At 40.8% G+C, this 23090-nt stretch overlaps 1 protein-coding gene and 1 pseudogene across 1 annotated transcript; one reads left to right on the forward strand and one right to left on the reverse strand.

Annotated features, from left to right (window-relative positions):
- Nucleotides 1-15821: 15821 nt before the first annotated feature.
- LOC115683284 (LRR receptor kinase BAK1-like) lies at nucleotides 15822-17425 on the reverse strand (annotated as a pseudogene).
- A 3299-nt stretch (nucleotides 17426-20724) lies between these two features.
- On the forward strand, nucleotides 20725-23058 carry LOC130134400 (nuclear intron maturase 3, mitochondrial). Its single transcript, XM_056315423.1, has one exon. The coding sequence runs from the start codon at nucleotides 20725-20727 to the stop codon at nucleotides 23047-23049; it is 2325 nt and encodes a 774-aa protein (XP_056171398.1). The 3' UTR covers nucleotides 23050-23058.
- Nucleotides 23059-23090: the final 32 nt, after the last annotated feature.

A 23090-nucleotide genomic window follows, 5' to 3' on the forward strand; every position in this document is an offset into this window, starting at 1 on the left:
AAAAAGATTCGTTGGAAATCGCGAATTTTTGCGAAAAATAATTTTCGGTGATAATTTCCAACGAAAAAAAAAATTCGTTGGAAATCCCGAATTTTTCCGACAAAAAAATTTCGTTGGTAATTTCCGACGAAAAAAAATTCGTTGGAAATCCCTCATATTTCGGCAAAGAAATTACAATTTTCGTTTTTAATTTCCAACGAAAAAAAAATTCGTTGGAAAACCCGTATTTTTCCGACAAAAAAAATTTTTGTTGGTAATTTCCGACGAAAAAAAATTCGTTGGAAATCCCGAATATTTCCGACAAAAAATTTTCGTTGTTAATTTCCGACGAATAAAAAAATTCGTTGGAAATCCCCCATTTTTCCGACAAAAACTTTTCGTTGGTAATTTCCGACGAAAAAAAATTCGTTGGAAATCCCTCATATTTCGGACAAGAAATTACAATTTTCGTTTTTAATTTCCAACGAAAAAAAAAATTCGTTGGAAAACCCGAATTTTTCCGACAAAAAATTTTCGTTGGTAATTTCTGACGAAAAAATATTCGTTGGAAATCCCGAATATTTCCGAAAAGAAATTACAATTTTCGATTTTAATTTCCAACGAAAAAAAAATTCGTTGGAAATCCCGCATTTTTCCGACAAACAATTTTCGTTGGTAATTTTCGACGAAAAAAAAATTCGTTGGAAATCCCGAATATTTCCGATAAGAAATTACAATTTTCGTTTTTAATTTCCAACGAAAAAATAATTCGTTGGAAATCGCGAATTTTTCCGACAAACAATTTTTGTTCTTAATTTCCCACGAAAAAATCATTCGTTGGTAATTTCCGACGAAAAAACAATTCGTTGGAAATCCCGAATATTTCCGATAAGAAATTACAATTTTCGTTTTTAATTTCCAACGAAAAAAAAATTCGTTGGAAATCCCGAATTTTTCCGACAAACAATCTTCGTTGGTAGTTTCCGACGAAAAAAAAATTCGTTGGAAATTTCGAATATTTCCCACACGAAATTACAATTTTCGTTTTGAATTTCCAACGAAAAAAAAATTCGTTGGAAATTGCGAATTTTTCCGACAAACAATTTTCGTTGGTAATTTCCGACGAAAAAAAAATTCGTTGGAAATCGGGAATTTTTCTCACAAACAATTTTTGTGTTAATTTCCAACGAAAAAAAAATTCGTTGGAAATCTCGAATTTTTCCGACAAACGAATTTTTGTTGGTAGTTTCCGACGAAAAAAAAATTCGTTGGAAATTTCGAATATTTCCCACACGAAATTACAATTTTCGTTTTGAATTTCCAACGAAAAAAAATTCGTTGGAAATTGCGAACTTTTACGACAAACAATTTTCGTTGGTAATTTCCGACGAAAAAAAAATTCGTTGGAAATCGGGAATTTTTCTCACAAACAATTTTCGTGTTAATTTCCAACGAAAAAAAAATTCGTTGGAAATCTCGAATTTTTCCGACAAACGAATTTTCGTTGGTAATTTCCGACAAAAATAAAATTCGTTGGAAATCCCGAATATTTCCCACAATAAATTACAATTTTCATTGTTAATTTCCGACGAAAAAAAAAATCGTTGGAAATGTGGGGTTTTTCCGACAAAAATTTTTCGTTGTTAATTTCCAACGAAAAAAAAATTCGTTGGAAATCGCAATTTTTTCCGACAAAAAATAGCAAGTTTCGTTGGTAATTTCCGACGAAAATTTAATTCGTTGGAAAAATAATATATAAATTTTCGTCCTTATTCGTTGCAAAAAATCGTGGGAAATCCGCGAAATTTTCATCCAAAAAGTTAAAATTTTCGTTGGTAATTTCCAACGAAAACAACATTTGTGGGAAAATACGTTGCAAAATTTGACGCTAATTATTCGATGCAAAAATCGTTGGAAATTCGATTTTTTTTCATCAAAAAAATTCAATTTTCGTTGGTAATTTGCAACGAAAGCTATTCGTGACAAAATTCGTCGCTAAGTTTGCGACGAATTTTGTTTAGCGATAATTTCGATTTTAAATCTAATTATTATCAATATTAATTTTTTTTTGGTAAGAAAGCAATATTAATTTCTACAATGCATAAGTTGCAAAGTCTCATATGATGATATTCGATTTTCAATCTCATAATACGAAGAGGCAGCTAAGCACTAATGAACATCAGGTAATACATTCAAAACATTGAAAGAACGCGGGACAATCATAAAAACGTTGGCAGTTTTGGTACTCGAGAATGAACTAGAAAGGACTGACAATAAAATCATCAGCATCATCATCATCATCATCACCATCACCATTCGCCGCATCATTTTGTGGCTCAGCATTATGCCCATCATCAATTGGATTAATATGAGGTAGAGGAGGAACCTCATTGCGATCGATGTCGAGATGTCGCATGACAATTTGCAATTGTTGTTGCATCACCCTTATTTGTTCGTCCTTCTGTCCAAGTAAATACTTCGTTTCTTCGTCCTTCTGTACAAGCAACTGCTTCAGTTGGCTCAATTCTTGGGTTATATGCTCCTCACGTCGTGTCCTCCTTGAAACAGCTGCATTGGAGGATGAAGTTGCACCAACCTTCGATTTGTACATCCTTGACAAGGATCCCATCCCAAATATTTTTCCTCCTTTCATCCCACCCACTGCCTCCACCCATAATGCCATACTGTCAACCGATGGCTCAGACACAGCACGACCATCACCACCATCACCACCACCATCACCACCACCACCACCACCACCACCACCATCACCACCATCACCACCAGCAGTGCTCATTAAAAGTTCATCATATTTTTCCTATATTAACATTATAGATGGAAATAAAATAAATTCATATATATTACCATAAATATTAAAACATTCATGATTTTCATTCTAGTTTCCTATAAGTCCGAACTATAACCTTACATACCTTAATAGCTTTTGCTCGAGCGCCATTGTCTTATCTTTTTTTTGGAATGTGCGTTCAAATGTAGCTGTAAAAGTGGGTTCCGTCCCCAATTCATCTGCCTACAAAATATAAACATAAATGACTAATCATTACATTAAATGCACTGACATGTATAAACAGACTTACCATTCTTCTTTTATGCTCCCCGATGCTGATAGAGCCCCCAGCATATGTGGCAGACGCAGACTCATCACTAGAACTAGAAGCTCGATTCTTCTTGTTCTGTTCACACCTTAGCTTATACTTCTCAGTTTCCCAAGTTCTTGTAATTTCCGTCCAATTGTCAGTTGTAAAAAAGGTCGGCTTTTCATTTTTTCTCTTTGCTCTATGTATCACATATCGCATGTGATCACCGATTTTCTTCTTGAAAATTCTTTTAACCTCATCCTCTTCCATTTCATCCCACGTGAACTTACGCTACAATTAATAGAAAAACAACTGAAAATTATCCACTAGGGTCACATGTCACATATCCATTACAATGTACCAGACAATTCGTGACAAAATTCATTATTGACCATCAATATGCTACACCGAACTTAGTTTGTGAAGGAAGACAACACTAACCTTAAACTCATTCCACCACAAAGTCTTTAGTTCTGCGGGAGCGCTGCTAAAAGTAATAAACTGGCCCATCCAACAGTTATTGACTATTTTATTTAGTTCCCTCACAACATGCGTAGAATCCGTGAATATGAAAACATGTTATAACAATACGGACAATGAGACAATGAAGCATATGGATAATTCGCAACACGAACAATTTTATTTACATCGATAATTTATATATACGTAAAAAAATGAAGTACTTACGAATCTCCACATGGGCATATAATGAATCGGGTATCTTCTTCATCATTCGAGTGTTGCACTGAAGAAGAAAGTGGAACCGAAAGAGATCGAATTGGAGATGGAACTGAAGTAAATTCAGTTCGCATGTCCCGAGGTTCTACCCTAATATGTTGTTGAGGGTCGAAGGATGGGCCAATGTGTTCGTGTTGTCCATGAACATGTTGTGGTTGAGGGTTACATAAATGGGCAGGGGAAGAGGACAGGGTCGGGGACGAGGACAAGGCAGCGGAAGGGGCTAATCTTCTTTGCGAACCCGAACCACGCAGGAGACCTCCACGTTTAAACTGACAAGTAGGAAGGTTAGACAAATATATTTAAAAATATGAACATATATTAGGGACTGAAAATGACATTAGCCATTTTGCTTACCATTTTGTTTAATAGAGCAATAAATAAACTCGACAAAATGAAACAAACCGACTATCGCCTCTGATAAATAGCAATCTTTGGTCCACGTTGAAACAACCTATTAAAATTTGGACCACATCAGATTCCACGAAAAATAAAATGAAGCATATTAAATGTGCAGAACGAATTACAACAAGTATCAACTCTGATGCCACATTTATGCAAATTTATGCCCCAAATATGTTATTTCGCACAGTTCTAGTACAGACCTAAAAAAAAGATCACAAATTACGTTCAATAAGTAAATTTGCCACAAATGCAACACATTAATTTGTTCCCTCTATAAGCATCGTTTTACCAAATTTTATATGTTAACACAAAAATCATTAAAAAAAAACGACAACCGTGTCGAAATCATAGCCGCGAGTCCCCCCCTCCGGCGAGGTCGCCCGACACCACCCTCCGGCGACCCCCCCCTCCGGCGAGCTGGCCGGCGACCCCCTCCGGCGAGCTCCGGCGACCGGCGAGCTCACCGCGACCGGCCCGCACGGCCGACCCTCCGGCCAGCCGGTCTGGCGACTCCCACAGGCCCCGGGCCGGCGACCCCCCACACGGTCGCTCGCCGGCGGCGACCCCCGCCCGCGGCCAGCCGCCGGCGACCCCCCCGCCCACGGCCAGCCGCCCGCGACCCCCCACACGGCCGGCTCGCCGGCGACCCCCCCCACCCAGGCCACTCGCCCGCGACCCCCGCCCCCACACGGCCAGCTCGCGGCGACAACCCCTCCGGCCCCCTCGGCTACGACCCACGGCCTCCGGCCATCTAGGCGGCCACCCCCCACCAGCCAACTCCGCCGCGACCCCCTCCCCCGGCCAAGTCCGCCGCGACACCCGCCACCCCCTCACGGCCGCGTCACCATTTTATTCACACAATATATAGTTTAGAGTTACCTACCGGGCTGGGCGAAGTCGACGGCGACGTGGACGATGAAGGCGGCGACGGCGAGGAGGACGGCGACGAGGACGGCTCTTAGGAGATTCGTGGCGATATTGTTCTTGCAACAAAAGTGGAGTGTCGGCGAAAATAGACTAAGTGCAAAATTTCCAACGAATGTGAAATTCGTGGGAAATTTCCAACGAATGTGAAATTCGTGGGAAATTTCCCACGAATTTTTTCAATTCGTTGCAAATTTTCACGAATTTTTGGAAATTTCCCACTAATTTGAATTTCGTGGGAAATTTTGGTGGGAAATTTCCAACGAATTTGAATTTCGTTGGAAATTTCCCATCAAAATTTCCCACGAAATTCAAATTAGTGGGAAATTTCCTAAAATTGTACCCGTTCGCGGGAAAATTGGTGGAAAATTTCCAACGAATTTGTAATTCGTTGGAAATTCGTACGATTTTAAAATATTTCGATGTAATTCGAGGCAAATTTCCAACGAATTTTAATTCGTTGGAAATGTCCCACGAAATTTCCAACGAAATTGAAGTTAGTGGGAAATTTCCGAAAATTTGAAATTCGTGAGAAAATTGGTGGAAAATTTCCCACGAATTTCAATTTTGTGGGAAATTTCCAACGACTTTGGACGTCGTTGGAAATTTCCTACGGTTTCTCCCACAAATTTCATATTCGTGGCAAAATATTTGCTTATATATTTTTTTCCGGGAAAATTATTTTGAGATTTCCAACGAATTTATAGTTCGTTGGAAATTTTTCCAACAAAATGGAAATTGGTTGGAAATCTTTCCAACAAAATGCAAATTCGTTGGAAATGTTTCCAACGAATTGGGATGTCATTGGAAACTTTTCCAACGAAAATATAATTCGTTGGAAATTATTCCAACGAATTTCGATTTCGTTGGAAACGGTTCCAACGAATGAAAATTCGTTGGAAATATTTCCAATGAAATTAAAATTCGTTGGAAATTTTTCCAATGAAATACAAAGTCGTTGGCAATTTTTCCAACGAAATACTATGTCGTTGGAAAAAATTTCCAACGAAATGAAAATTCGTTGGAAATGTTTCCAACGAAATTGGAATTCGTTGGAAATTTTTCCAACGAATGAAAATTCGTTGGAATTTTTTCCAACAAATGAAAATTCATTGGAAAATTTTCCAACGAATTTTTCCAACGAAATGAAAATTCGTTGGAAATGTTTCCAACGAATTTACATTTCGTTGGAAATGGTTTCCAACGAATGCAAATTCGTTGGAAAAATTTCCAACAAATGAAAATCGTTGGAAATGTTTCCAACGAAATGCATATTCGTTGGAAATGTTTCCAACGATTTTGGATTTCGTTGGAAATGTTTTCCAACGAATGCAAATTCGTTGGAATTTTTTCCAACGAAATGCAATGTCGTTGGAAATGTTTCCAACGAAATGCAATGTCGTTGGAAAACATTTCCAACGAATTTTTACATTTCGTTGGAAATTTCCAACGATATTGCATTTCGTTGGAAATTTTTCCAACGAAATGCAAATTCGTTGCAAAATTCTAATATTTTTCCCTACTATTTTAATTCTGTGGCGAAATCTAAGGCTAATTAGTCATGATTCTAATTATAACAACGACGACGACAACAACAATAACAAAAATTTATGAGAAAAAAAAATACATGTCGCAATAATAATAATAATTGCACATAAATAGTGAAAAGTATCAAAAATCATATTCTTCATCTTCATCTTCATCTTCATCTTCATCTTCATCTTCATCTGCAGCTTCATCTTCGTCTTCATCTACTTCATGCGCATCATCTTCATCATCTGTCTCATAATCAAGTTCTATACCAACTTCAAAATTTGATTCGCGAATTTCAGTTGGATCCACATCGATCATCGCTCCACATGGATCTCGTAAAGTTGGAATGGTATATTCATCGGTTTCAATCGTGTGACAAACTTTCTCTTGTTGATATGTGTGTCCTTCCAAGTGTTCCTCGATTTTTTTCCGTGCTTTGGTTTTACATACAGCCCACCAATCGGCTTTGTCACGTTTCAAACTAGGATATGATGCATAATATACTTGAATTGCTTGTTGTGCTAAGACAAATGGTTCATATTTCATATATCTTTTCTTGTGATTTACTTCAACCAAATTAAACTTCGTATGCACATTCATTCCTTTGACGGGGTCGAACCATATGCACTTAAATAACACAACCCGCAAAATTAATGGTCCATGGTACTTTATCTCTACGATTTCATCCAACAACCCATAAAAATTATCTTTCGAACTGCCACCATTGGATGACTGAACACACACACCACTATTCATTGTGGCTTTTCCCATTCCATATGTTCGAGTGTGAAAATTGTACCCGTTTATGAAATATGCTGGCCAAGTTCGTACTCTGGACTTTGGACCCCACGCCAGATGATATAGCAATCCTTGCTCTGTCGCATGATCATGATTACTGTGAATCTAAGGTCACATACGTAATGTCAATAATATATATTTTAATATATGATGTATAAAAAATTCGAATAACTTGCATTTCTTCCACATACAACTTACATATGTTGTGAACCATGTTGCAAATTGTTCCTGGCACAAACGGTCGAACTCATTCGGTGGTAGTCCAAACATTGAATTTTGGAAAATCCTATTAACAAATACCATTTATATATTAGCAAATGTTTGACACACAATACATATACTTACAAATGTACACTTACTTGAAGTATGGCTCAACTTCTGGACAGTTCGGTAAAATATATGTATGGGCTGCCTGCTTTTCTTCACCTGTTAAGTGCCGAAACTTACTTGCGCCGCTTGGTCGACCCAAATAATTGAAAATAGAGAATGATTTGCAATTGGGATCAATGGGGCCCTCATCATTTCTTCCTGCTCTCCGCCTCTTGCACTGCACGTGCGGCTCAAAATAGTATGATGCAAATGTTGTCACTTCTTTCACAATATATGCATTACAAATTGAAGCTTCGACACATGCCTTATTCTTCACTTTTTTCTTCAAATGATATAAGAACCTAGTTGCAATACAAAAAAATTTATCGGAACATAATATATAATGAAGTACTTTAAAATTTATTTAACAAAAAACTTACCTCTCAAATGGATACATCCATCGAAATTGGACGGGACCTGCAACTTTGGCCTCATAAGGCAAGTGAACTAAGAGATGCTCTATTGAATCAAAGAACGATGGAGGAAATATCCTTTCTAAGTTGCAAAGAATAATTGGAATATCTCTCTCTAGTTTCTCCATATGTGATGCTTTCAACGCTGTTGAGCAAATATCGTGCAGGAAATTACTTAATTCTGTAATGGCGCCCCAAACAAAGTTTGGTAAAAGTTCCTTGAAGGCTATTGGAATTAGTCTTTCCATAAATACATGACAATCATGACTCTTCAGACCTATCAACTTGCATTCATTCAAATCAACGCATCTCCCTAGATTCGAAGCATATCCATCAGGAAATCGCACCGATTTTAACCATTGACAAACGACCCGTCTCTGCTCCTTGTCCAATGTATAAACTGCTTTTGGTTTTGGTCCCCTGCTGCTTGCATCCACATCTAGTGTTGGCCGATCGCAAATATCCCTCATATCTTTTCTTGCGTTCAAGTTGTCTTTTGTTTTTCCAGTGACATCCATCACAGTATTTATGACATTATCGAAAACGTTCTTCTCTATGTGCATGACGTCAAGATTATGATGAATAAGATGGGCCTTCCAATATGGTAGATCCCAAAATATACTGCGCTTAGTCCATTTATGTGTACTTCCGTACCCAATAGTTGTGCCGTGAGGGTTTTCAACAACCGTTGGAAACTCCTGCACTCGCTCCCAAATTTGATCACCGGTCAACCTCAATGGTGGATGTGTTCTTTCGATCCTATTCTTGATAAACTCTTTTTTATTCCTTCTGAATGTATGCTTTAGCGGCAAAAAATTGCCTATGACAGTCAAAATAGCTGGCCTTCTTACCGTGCTTTAATCTGAATGACTTCGATATCTCCATACATATCGGACATCCTAAGATCCCAGCTGTACTCCATCCAGATAACATTCCATAAGCTGGAAAGTCATTTATCGTCCAAAGAAGAGCAGCCTTCATTACAAATGTTTGATCGGTAGAAACGTCATACGTAGGGACACCTTCATCCCATAGCCGTTGTAACTCTTCAATCAATGGTTGCATATAAACATCTATCAACTTTTTCGGATTTTGCGGGCCAGTCACGATCAATGTCAAAAACATATAAGGTGTCTTCATGCACATACCGGGTGGAAGATTGTACGGAGTTAAGATAACTGGCCAACATCAATAACTTTTTCTTGATTTCCCAAATGGGGCAAAACCATCAGCACAATGTACCTAACCCGATGTTTCGAGGCTCTATCGCAAACTCGGGATATGTTCTATCAAAATGTTTCCATGCCTCTGCATCTGAAGGATGACACATTAGATCCTCTTCTGTTTCATGATTTGCATGCCAAGTCATGTGTTCAGCAGTAGCTTGAGACGCATAAAGCCTTTGCAACCTAGGGATTAAGGGCAAGTAGAACATTTGTTTACATGGTTTACGCTTCTGATTACAACCTTGCCGCCTGTTAATCTTGTACCTAGGTTGGCTGCAGAATTTGCAAGATTCTGCATTTTCATCATCTCTCATTTATAACATACAACCCATACTACATACATCAATCCTTACAACTGGAAGACCTAAATTTTCCACTAGCTTTTTCATATCGTAAAATTCACTTGGCATGATGTTATCACGAGGCATTGTTTCCCGCATTACTTCAACAAAAGAGTTGAAGCAATCCACAGACACATTATGCTCCTCCTTGATATTTAACAGTCTTGCTGTCACTGATACCTTCGTGTGGTTGTCACAACCTGCCCATAAAGGTTCATCTGCTGTTTTCAACTCTTCCCATAATCGATTAGATTGAAAAGTTCCATCACACACATTCTCATCAAAACCTGTAACTCCTGCCTCTTCCAATTATGATGCATGACTAGTTCCCACTTGTTCAAGTGGAGGAGTTAAACTAGTACTTGCATGATTCGATTCTGGAAAAAAATTATGGCCTGCTTCATCAAACACCATCCCCTGATATGGATTCAATTGGTCATAATAGCTACATTCTTCCCTAACAAACATTTGGTCGCTTCTTCGATATCCGTCATCAGATATAAATGGTTCACCGTGGTAAGTCCAATTATAATAGTTCGGAGTAAACCCAAATCTACAAAGATGTTCTCTAACTATGTCAATGTCTTGAAATTTTCCATTACTGCACTTTCTACATGGACACCTTAACTTATTTCCATCCATGAACTCATATTTATTACTAGCAAAGTCCAAAAATAGTTCCACCCCGATTCGAAACTCATCGGTCAATCCTTGACGTCCAGGTAGGTTCTTATTATACATCCAACCCCTGTCTCTTTGCATTGTGTCTGTATAAAAATAAAAAAATTCTCGTACAATATTAAAAATATCATATCTATTGTTTAATATTGTTAATTAAAACCATAAAATTCTAACAATTACAATTTTCTTTTTTACGAAATAATTACTTTCAACTTGAAAAAAATGAAAAAATTACCATGTCAAGAAAACTTACCAAGTATTTGACTGAAACTTTTGTAGTAGAAAGTGGTCTATTTGATGAGAATTGCAACGTTCACTTGGATTGCGAGACCTTCAAATAGACACGTACCTGAAATAAAAACAAATGACTTAAAATTAATTTTTTAATTATCTTTTATATTTTTCTCTTTTTTTTTTCTTTTTCTTTTTTTTTGTCCTTTCTTCTTGGCCGGTCGCCGGTCCGGCGACCGGCGAGCTCGCCTGGGCAAGTTCTGGGCGACATCGAGCTCGCCGGCGGTGAGGCTGGCCCTGGCCGAAACCGGCAGGGCCGAGCTCGCCATGGCCGGCGAGCTCGCCCGAACTCTCCCGGATCCGGGCGAGCTCGAGCTCGCCGGCCATGGCGAGTCGGCCCTCGCCGGCAGGACGAGGCCGCCAAGCCGCGGGCGAGCATTAGCTCGCCCAGATCCGGGCGAGCTCGGAGCTCGCGGCCATGGCGAGCTCGGCCTCGCCGTCTCGGCGAGGGCCGCCAAGCCGCCGGCGAGCTCGAGGTCGCCCGGATCTCGCCGAGGTCGGGCGAGCGGAGCTCGCCGGCCATGGCGAGCTCGGCCCGCGGTCCGGCGATGGCCGCCAGCCGCGGCGAGCTCGAGATCTCGCCGAGTCGGCGAGCGGAGCTCGCCGGCCATGGCGAGCTCCGCCTCGCGCGAGCGAGCTTGCCCGATCTAGGCGACCTCGAGCTCGCCGGCCATGGCGAGCTCGGCCCTCGCCGTGCCGGCGAGGGCCGCCTAAGCCGCCGCGAGCTCGGCCCTCGCCTGAGCGGCGAGGGCCAGCCAAGCCGCCGGCGAGCTCGAGCTCGCCATGGCCGGCGAGGCCCGGATCTCGCCCACATCTGGGCGAGCTCGAGCTCGCCGGTGCCGGCGAGGGCCAGCCTCGCCGCTGGCCGGGGCCGAGCTCGCCATGGCCGGCGAGCTTGGCCGGCGAGGCTAGCCCGCCTGTGCGTCGGCGAGGTTGACCGACGGCCATGGCCAGGCCACCGGACCTCGCCCCATGGCCGGCGATCGGCCAAACCAGTGAGGAAAGGAAAAAAATTTTTTTAATAACACCAACAAATACAAATCCAGCGAAGAATAATTTTGCGACGAACCGTTTTCGTCGCCAATTATTCATGAAATTAGCCACGACACTTACCGGCGAAAAAGCTTTACCGAGATTGATTTGCGAGTGCACCGATAAGTAATTCGAGAGAAATTAAAGAGAGAGATGGAGAGAGAACAGCGAGGGGATAAGAGGAATCAGTCGACAGAGAGAAATTAGGGGTCGGGACAGATATCAAATACATCATTTTTCGTATTGCAAATTTGCCACGAATAAAATTCGTCGGAAATTTCCGACGAAAAAAATTTCGTCGCAAAAATTCGTTGGAAATTTGCGACGAAAAAATTTTCGTTGGAAATTTACAACGAAAAGTTCCACGAAAAATAAAATCGTCGGAAATTTCTGACGAAAATTTTTTCGTCGGAAAATTTCGTCGGAAACGAAATTTCCGACGAAACATTTTTCGTCGGAAATTTCCGACGAATTTATTTTTCGTTGGAATTTTCGTTGCAAATTTCCAACGAAAATTTTTTCGTCGGAAATTTTCGTCGGAAAAACCCGGTTTTTTTGTAGTGTTATGTATGCATAATGGTTGCTCGATCTGCTTAGAAGAGATACGCACTACTTACTGAGCTGTGGTTTCTCACCCCCCTCTTTTCCCAATCTTTCAGGATCTTGATTAGCAGCCAATAGAGCGAGAGCGATGTCATGAGGACTTTTGGGTGATTTGAGGCTGCATCCTTCGGGTGGAAGGACGGCCGTGTCATCCCCCATCCTGGTAGATTTCGGGGTGGGACAACTTCAGCACAGCCAGATAGTTGGGCACATCTTTTTATTGCCACCAGAGATCCATCAACCAAAATTCCTCTGTAGACCTTACCAAACCCACCTCGGCCCAAAACATTCTCTTCGCTGAAATTGCCAGTCGCGACTTGCAGTTCCTGGTAAGTAAATTTTTGAAGCTATACCTGAGGCCGAAGCAATTGGAGAATCGAGTCGTCAGAGGATTGCTTCGGCCTCCAACAAGAAACCTCGACAGCAGGGGCAGTGAACCCAAGAGAAGCACCTCCAGCGGCTCTGCCCACGACCGCGATAGCTGTGGTAAAGCTCTTGCCAAGTGGAAGGCAAACGGTGGATGATGGAAAAGTAGGCGGCGAGAACAGAGAGGTAACATCGACATTTTCGGTGAGATCAATGGTGGAAAATTTGAAAACCATATTTCTGATGCAACAGTATTGCCGGTATGTGTTTGTATGGTTCACACTCCGGAAGTGTGGAAAGATTTGATTTAAATGGAGCCTATGCCCCTGGTTTCACGTCAGCCGGGTCGTTTCTAGGTAACATCCTGGAAGTGGAAGGTACCTGCTGAACTTATTAGCCCAGGAAGTATCCCTGAAATTTTCTTTCTCCGTGTTGTAACAAGTCAAACCAAATCCTGGGGCACGAGACTACGAGGTTATGCTTCGTATGGGTCTACTAGTAGGGAAACTCGGCGTGAGGACACAATCATTTCCAAAATTGATTCATTCGACTCAAAGATAGATTTATTAATGTCGATAATCTTGAAAAAATCAGCGGAGATTTTTGGATACGTAGGCAGATTTTGGACTAAAGTGAAAATTGGAAATTCTTTTTGGCCAAAAACAGTTGAGGACAGAATTGAAATTGGGCATAAAGTTTTGGGGTTTTTTTAGGGAACTAGATTGCGAAAGGGGGCTATTCTAAGTCTTTAAAAAATTGATCGCGTTAGCTTGTATATATGTTTCTGAAGGATTTCATTCATAGCAATCAAAGAAGAAAAACTACAACCTCCGACGTACCAATACTTTTTCTCATGATATATATAATACACTTGAAAAATCACAAATTCTTGATCCATATACATCAATTTTTTGACAAAGAAGATCATTCTTTTTTTTTAATTCGATGGCCCAATGGGGTATGGAATACACAAAGTATTTCAAAAAATTTCAATTCAGTTTTAAAATATGTTAACTTTTCAATAAACACAAAAAGAAGAGTTAATTTACTCATAACTTCAGCTCAATGGCGACGACCTTATTTCAAAACAAACTTTAGCAAATGAAACCGAATAGTCGATTGCTTGTTGTGTCCTTCACAAACTTATCCTTAATTAGCATATTAGCAAACCTAATGCGTATATATCTTTCGCTTCTTTATCGCGTGTTCCTTATCGTAGAGCTGGTTTTCCGTATCATGTAAATAATCTGTAGAGGATCAATGCATGTACAGTTTGTACAAGAAGTTAATAAATCTATTTAGGTTAGGGCGAGTGGTAGCTTACCTTAGAGTTTGACAAAGTTATGGGTTGAAAATGGAGTATCAAAGGACATGGGGGATAATATTATATTATTTGCATGATGTGAGGACAATTAACTTTTCAATAGCCCCGGGGAAAACTCCAAAGGACTTTGGCTTTTCTTTCTTGGGTTTTATTGCTGCGGTTATTACTCTTACTCAAGAGTTTCATGGGAAAGCAAGAGGGAAATGTACTTTAGTGCAGGACAGCATTAGACTTGAAGACTAAAGAGACTCTTTTTGTGATTAAAGTAGGGCATGAATTTCTAACCGAGCGAGAGATTTTCCCTAAATGTCTCACCTCATTATGTCACTTAACTTTGGAATTCTAAAGCAAAATTTGCTGTTACGTCAAAAGGCGCCTCCATAAGTTAATTCCAGTTTTCATATTCGTATCTCATAATCGCTCTCTCCATATTTGGTACACGGTTCATTCATTCATGTCCCATTCACCATCCTAGAAGCCTGCCGGGAGCCGCTCCTTGTTCAAGTCCTCTAGCCCTGACAATCACTCCTTGCTCTCATCAGACCGGTCGTTAAACTTTAGATAAAAGTGATGCATATGAAGATTGAAGGCGTATTATTATGTCCAAATTCAGTGCAATAAATTTTCTGCCCTGTGAGCCATTCTAACGACAGTAGTACCGTGTTGCTGGAATAAATGCTCTGCGTCACCCTTTTGAATTTGCAGCTGCCTAGGCTCTCTGACTGGCAAGTTAGGACGCAAATCTACAGTTGCAAGTAACAAATGATGGAATGTAGTTTACTATATCAAGATAGTACCATTTCTATTTTTATGTAGACTTCACCACCTTGACTAATGTGAACTTGGAGTTTCAATGTCGTTCGCCTATTATTGTTTGGGCGGGGGCCGCATTCAGTGTCGGGGATCCTTGTAGTTGGCTTGAAGTAGAATTAGCCCAAGGTTCATTGCATATTCCCAAACCGAACGCCACTGAGTAGTGGGGTCCGGAGCAAAGCCTTGCCCGGATCTTGGAAATCTTAATGCCGCAATTCCTTTCAAACTCCTAGCCACTATTATCGTGATGCAATGGTGCTTGCTGTGAAGGGAAATTCATACGTAAACCGGAGCCCCTTCTGTTATTAAAGCGAATACATGAGATTGGCTTTTAGTCAGTAAACCTCGCTTGAATACATGTGATCAGTGATGCAGGGTCTGTCACGTATGGGATTGCTCCTCTGTTGGGTCTGTTAAAATGAACTTTTCAAAACCACAACTCGCTTTGCACTTACTCTCAGTTTACGATTGATTTCATATCGTCATGGACTTACATAAGATCAACTACACTGAATCAACATCCAACATCTTCTCTGGGTGAAACTTGGCTTCTAGACCCGATGGAGCTGACTCGTAGACTCTTGTGCTTCTTACAGTATAGTCCGTGAATCTAATTTGTCGGTTTCTTTCGACGATAGATAAATGACTTAAAAATAATGGAGAGGTGATGGGCTCAAAAAATTTAATCCCTATCGGTTATGAGCTGAACATGGTTATCCAACCCATTTCAAACACCTGGTTATGTCTTTGAATGACCATAAGCTGCTCGAGCTCCTCAAGACTTCGGTCATGAATCATGATAGCTCCTATTTTAGCTATTTCAGCATCTCTTCATGTGACTTTTGCTTGTATCTTCGATTACGAAGAAATCATACCGAGTGGTTCACTGTCATCGAAACGACTGATGATGTTTTAAATTCTCAATTAATTACAGTGATGACAACAACACATTGAAAAAAACAAAATCAAGAGAAAACTAAAGCACGACTCTCTCGATCAGTGCATGACTATAATAAATTCATAATGCTAAGGCTGCTCGCTTGCAGGACAAAGACGTCATCTCGGTCCTGATAGCTCCTCTGGATCAGGATGAGATGCAATGTCAGTGAGGGTGCTGCGAGATTGAAAACCACCTTGGCAGAAAGCACGTACTATCTCCTCTTTTTCACTCTCCCATCTTTCAACTAAGCTGCTTCCTTTGAGAATTTGGACTGCCTCCGACATCGTGGGTCGTTTTGTTGGTGATTCTTGGACGCACAAGAGAGCCAGTTTGACTAATTTCTTAACCTCATTCTCATCGTAGTCTCCCCTCAAGTTCGGATCGACCAGACATCCCAACTCGTTATGTTCCAGAAGATATTTTAGCCACTCGAAATCATCGATTCTTTTTGTGGGTTGGTTGATGCTTCAAAAACCAAAAGCCCCAACACTAGAGATGAGCTGAGCTAACACTAGAGATGAGCTCGAGGAGCACCACCCCAAATGCGTAGACATCATTCTTTACCGAGAATTCCCCGTGTAGCGCGTACTCCGGAGGGATATATCCTAATGTACCACATATTTTATTGGTACGGTATAACTCTGCTGATCTTTCCAGAGCCAAAAAGGGCCTCTCCTGGTTGTTCACTGCTTCAGTTCCGGCCATCTGGTGTGGTGCCCCAGCGCTTTTCGACTTCTGGACTTGATGTTTCCAATCTTCATGATTCATGAATTTTGCCAAGCCGAAGTCCCCAATGAGAGGTTCGAAGTTCTCGTCCAACAAAATGTTTGAAGGCTTTATGTCGCGGTGAATTATCTGAAGACTGCAATCCTCGTGAAGATACGAGAGCCCTCTCGCTACTCCCAAGGCAATGTGCATCCTGGTAAGCCAATCGAGAGGGGGTTGCACTGCAGTGCGCTCCCTTAAATGGGAAGTCACATTTCCGTTGACCGCCAATAGATATACTAGCAGGTACTCTACCGGTTCTGTTCTTGCCTTTTTTTTCTTGACAGGTTTTTGTGGTTCCATTGAATCGCAAAAGCCGAGTATTTGGATCAGATTCCGGTGCCTGGCCATACTCCCAACCTTCACTTCAGCATGGCCAGATAGATGGGTATATCTTTTTATTGCCACCAGACATCCATCAAGCAAAAGTCCTCTGTAGACCATACCAAACCCACCTTGGCCCAAAACATTCTCTTCGCTGAAATTGCCAGTCGCGACTTGCAGTTCCTGGTAAGTAAATTTTCGAAGCTGTACCTGAGGCCTAAGCAATTGGAGATTCGAGTCGTCGGAGGAGGATTGCTTCGGCCTCCAACAAGAAACCTCGACGGCAGGGGCAGTGAACCCAAGAGAAGCGCCTCCAGCGACTCTGCCCGCGACAGCCATAGCTCGGGTGAAGCTCTTGCCAAGTGGCAGGCAAACGGTGGACGACGGCGAGGTAGGCGGCGAAAACAGAGTGGAAGCATCGACATCCTCAGTGAGATCAATGGTGGAAAGATTGAAAACCATCTTTCTGATGCAACACTATTGCTGGTATGTGCTTGTATGGTTCACGCTCTGAAAGTGTGGAAGATTTGATTTAAATGGAGCCTATGCCCCCCAGTTTCCCGTCAACTGGGTTGTTTCTAGGCAACATCCTGGAAGGAACATCCTGGGTTATTAGCCCAGGAAGTTTCGCTGAAATTTTCTTTCTCCGCGTTGCGACAAGTCAAACCAAATCCTGTTGCCACCTAACTCGCAACGGTGAGCTGTACGAGACTACGTGGTTGTGCTTCGTATGGGTCTACTGGAAGGGAGACTCCGCGCGAGGACAAAATCATTTCCAAAAATGATTCATCGACTCGAAGATTGATTACTAATGTCGATAATCTTGAAAAAATCAGCGGTGAATTTTGGATGCGTAAATAGATTTCGAATTAAAGTGAAAATTGAGAAATCTTTTTGGCCAAAAAAAGGTGATGACAAAATTGAGATTGGACTTAATTAAAGGCTCCATTCGTTTTGCGGAAAATGCGATATTTCTGAAAAATATTTTTCATGAAGCTATTTTTCGGGAAAATGATAATATTTTCCGGTATTCAACTAAAACGTAAAAATGAACTTGAAAATATTTTCCGTCGCTCAGTATGGAAAATCCGATTTGATTTTCTTCATTGCACTCTTTTTAATAATTTTTTTATTTATATATATAATCAAATTTTTTATTTTTTATTTTAAAATTATTTTTTGATTCTGAATTTTTAATTTTTTTATATTTCTTTTCTTTTCTTTTCTTTTTTCATTTTTTTCTTCCTCTGCCGGTCGCCAACCACGACGACAGCCGGTGACTAGCCTCGAGTGAGGCTCGACCTCCCTCACTCAAGGTTGAGCCTTGCCTCGCCGGCCTCGAGCAAGGCCTTGCTAGATCCGACTAGGCAAGGCTCGAGCTTGTCGGCCTCTAGCGAGGCCGAGCCTAGCCTCGCCTCACCAGACATGGGGAGGCTTAGCCTTGCCTCGCTAGACCCGACGAGGCTCGAGGTGCTCACTTGTGGCCGGTTGTCGGCCTTCGCTGTGGCCGGCGACTGATCGGAGAAGAAGAAAAAGGAAAAAAGAATAAAATAAAAGAAAAGAATAAAACAATACAAATAAAACAATTAAAATTTAGAATTTTAATAAAAAGAAAGGTTAATATCACGAAAATCCCCAAATTAGTATACATGTGATAGATTTACCCCGAATTAATTTTTTGACAACAAAAAACCCCAAACTTGTATACTTGCGACAAATTTACCCTCTTTAAAATTGGATTAACACCGCGAAAAATCATAAATCGATAAACCTGTGACAAACGAAGGGGTGAAACCCCAAATTAGTATACCCATTAACTGTTACATGTCATACAGCTCAACAATTTGACTGTAAAATTTAACGAAAACTAACAGAGGATAAATTTGTCACATGTGTACAAGTTTGGGATTTTTGGCGGTCAAAAAATTAATTCGGAGTAAATTTGTTACAGATTTATCAACTTAGGGTTTTTAGGGTCCGTTTGGTAACGTGCAAAACAGTGAAAATTTCTGTTCTTTTGTTCCCAGAAATAGTTTGGGAACAGAAATGCGTTTGGTAAACCTTTTGTTCCCAGGCACATTTTTGCAAAAATTTGTGCCCAGAAACAGTTTTGGAAGAGAAACAAGAAGTAAAAAAAAGTTGCTTCTTGTTTCTCGGCACAATTTTGAGAATGAGTTCTTTTTCTTCTTTTTCGTTTTTTTTTCTTTTCTTGTTTGTGTTGTTCTTCCCTGGGCTGTGGCCGGTCACCGGCGGTCGGCCATGGCCAAAGAAGGGAAGGGTAGAAAGAAAAAAAAAAGAAAAAAATATTAAACAATTTAAAATATTATTAAAATATTATTAATAAAAAGAAATTTTGTGTAGTTACTAAACGTATTTCTGTTCTTTTCTATCCCAGGAATAGAAATTTTGGACAGTTACCAAACGCCTTCAAATGCTCAGAAATTGTTTCCGGGCACAGAATAAAAAAGAATCATTTCTGAGTAGAAATAGTTCCCGGGCACAGAATGATTGTCATGCGCACCCTTAGTGGTATTAACCCTAAAAAGAAAATAAAAAATAAAAATAAGAAATAATTAAAAAATTGAAGGTGAAAGAAGGAGCACGGAAAATGATTTCCTCTTTTCAAAAGAGGAAATAATTTTCTCTACTTTTGAAGGTGTTTTTTTTTCAATGAAGGAAAATGTTTTCCTTGACTAATTTATTATTCGAGAAACAAATGCCAAAAAATTCGGAAAACATTTTCCTAGAAGTTGTTTTCCGCGAAACGAATAGAGCCGAAGTTCGAAGTTTTTTTAAGAAATTAAATCATGAAATGGGGCTATTCTAAGTCTTTCAAAATTGATCGTGTCAGTCTGTATATATTTTTCTGAATGATTTCATTCGTAGCAATAGAACTACAGCCCCCAACGTACTGACACTTTTTCTCGTGATATATCTAATTAACACTTGAAAATCACAAATTCTTGATCCATATACATCAATTTTTTTTTTTGACAAAAGAGATCATTCTTTTTTTTAATTTGATTGCCCAATGGGATCTAGTTTTGAATAAACTTAAAGTATTTCAAAAAAATTTCAATTTAGTTATGAAAATATATAGGGTTAATACCATAAAAAACCCCAAACTGGTAAACCTGTGATAATTTTACCCAAAATTAATTTTTTTACCACAAAAAATCCTAAACTGATATACCTGTGACAAATTTACCCCAAACTAACATTTTGACCACTAAAAACCCAAATCCGGTACATTTGTGACAAATTTACTCTCCGTTAGTTTCCGTTAAATTGAATTAATACAAAAAAAAATCACAAACTGTTACACCTGTAACAAACGAAAGGTAAAACATAAAACTAGCACATCAATCAACTGTTGTGTGTCATTTAACAAAGCAATTTAACAGTAAAATTTAACGAAAATAAATTGAAGGTAAATTTGTCACATGCGTACCAGTTTGGAATTTTTATTGGTCAAAATATTAGTTTTGGGTAAAATTATCATAGGTGTACCAGTTTGGGATTTTTGTTGGTCAAAATATTAGTTTTGGATAAAATTATTACGGATGTATCGGTTTGCAGTTTTTTGTGGTATTAACCCAGTATATTAACTTTTCAGTAAACACAAAAAGAAGAGTTAATTTACTCATATAACTTCGGAAGCAACTCCCCCGCTCCAAGGCGGCTCCCAAGTGAACTCCGCACATCTCCTGGAAGTGGAGATTTTCCACCGTCTCCTTTCCTCTCGCATTTCGCTAATCCAAATGCATTTGAGCTTTCGAAGGATCGCCTCCTCCGACGTCCGGCCCTCCCTGATCCTCCGCCGCACCACCCGCAGACTCAACTCCACCCCATCTCTGTCGCCGGACCCCACGGCGGAGCCCTTGACGCCGCCTCAGCTCAAAACCCTCGTTCTCGGTCGGTACACCAAGGATGGCAAGTTCTCCGGCCTCCTCCGCCAAGTCGTGTCTTCGCCCGCCGTCCTCCTCGCAGCCTGCCGGAACCTCGTTGCCCCGAGCCCTCCCGAGGCGGCTCCCCTGCCTCCGCATTCTTCTCCCCTGCTCGAGTCGGTGTCGAGGCGCTTCTCGCTCCCCGAGATGGGCCGCGAGATCGCCGAGGGCCGGTTCGACGTCGCTGCGCACTGCGTCGTGATGGCGCCGTCGAGGAAGAAAGGTGAGCCCCTGGTCCTGCCCAGCTTGAGACTGAAGGTCTTGATCGAGGCCCTCAGGATGGTCCTGGAGGTCATATATGATGAGAGGTTTGCGACGTTCGCTTATGGCGGGCGGGTCGGTGTGGGGCGCCACACGGCTGTGCGATACTTGAAAAGCTCTGTGCAGAATCCCAGTTGGTGGTTCACTGTGAAATTTGATAGGCAGAAGTTTGATTGTGCACATGTGAGCAAATTGTGTAGGGTCATTGAAGAGAAGATCGACGATGCTCTTTTCATTGATTTGATAAGGAAGCTGTTTGAGTGCGAAGCCGTGAGCATTGAATTTGGCGGGTGTTATCTGGGGAGAGGGTTGCCTCAAGAGAGTGGCTTGTGCGCCATTTTGATTAATGTATACTTCAATGGATTGGACAAGGAAATTCAGGAATTACGGCTTCGAATGAATAAAGAGAATTTTAAGTTTGATTCTAATGAGAATGCTTCAGATTCGACATCGAATGTGTTTTACAAGCCCGTGAAGGTGTATGCAGTTAGGTACTTGGACGAGATGCTGTTTATAACGTCAGGGTCAAAAATTTTGACTCTGGATTTGAAGAATAAAGTTGCGAAGTATATAGAAGAGAAGTTGGAATTGAAGGTGGATAGAGTGAGAACTGCAATTCACAGCCCCATGATGGAAAAGATTGAGTTCTTAGGGATGGAACTTCAGGCAGTCCCGCCTTCTGTTTTGCATCCCATGCCATCAGAAAAAGCCATTAGGGCTAGGAAGAAGTACCTAAGACAGAAGGAAGTGAAAGCTTTAGAAATGAGAAATGCTAGGGAGAGGAATAGGAAAAAACTGGGATTGAAGATTTTGAGTCATGTTTTCAAGAAGTTGAAACGGAGCGATGGGTTCAAATCTGAAGTCCAAATCGACAATGAGGTCACCGAGATTTTCAGAACATGGGCAGATGAAGTGGTGCAGGACTTCTTAGGATCTCTGGAGGAGCGGTATAATTGGCATCGGGTGCTCTCAGCTGGAAATTTTCTTTCTTTACAACGCATAAGAGACCAATTGCCGCAGGAACTTGTCTTTGCTCATGACAAGTTCCAAAAGCAAGTAGAGAAGCACTTGTCTCCGGTCAAAGCTATGAAGGCATTGAGGGAAGAAGAAAGGAGAGAAGAAGAAGACAGAGAACACAAGTATGCAGAGATGACAGTTCATGATTTGACACAATTGTGCATTAGAGTTGATGCACCCATTGAACTTGTTCGAAAGGCAGTTAAAATGGCTGGATTTACAAACAATATGGGTCGTCCTAGACCGATCAAGCTACTCATTGCTCTAGACGATGCTGATATCGTCAAATGGTATGCAGGTGTAGGGAAAAGATGGCTTGACTATTTCTGTTGCTGCCACAACTTCAAGATGGTAAAGACTGTTGTAACGTATCACATGAGGTTCTCTTGCATTTTAACTTTAGCAGAGAAGCACGAATCGACCAAACTTGAAGCAATTAGGCATTACACCAAGGATTTAAAAGTCTTGGATGCATGTGAAAATGAAATGTTGTACTTTCCCACAGAAAAAGTGGTTAAGATGATGGGAGATGGAAACCTTTCAGATCCAAAGCCTGTTGAAGGGGTTCTAACTTTGGCGCTGATTAGATTGGCTTTCGATTGTGAGGCACTTCATTCCTGTATTGCTCATTTCTGTGACCGAACTGATGTAGTTTTTTATCGGATACGATTACTTCAAAACAGATTAAATGTAAACCCGCTGAACGAGGAGAAGTGGATATCGGGGATGGGTGCAATTCATGAGAGTTTGAATCGCAAGTGCCTTCCCATCTGTCCTGTCCATATACATGAATTGTACATGGGCATAATGACACTTCAAGACATTGATGTTAGTTCATTTGTGGACGTGGATGATCTATGATTTGTTTGATTGGATCCCCAGTTCATGAGTGCTATCATGGT

The sequence above is a fragment of the Syzygium oleosum genome, unplaced genomic scaffold, assembly GCF_021117445.2.
Source record: "Syzygium oleosum isolate NSW1041296 unplaced genomic scaffold, Sole_v2.1 Sole_v2.10, whole genome shotgun sequence".
In the NCBI taxonomy this organism is placed as follows: domain Eukaryota; kingdom Viridiplantae; phylum Streptophyta; class Magnoliopsida; order Myrtales; family Myrtaceae; genus Syzygium; species Syzygium oleosum.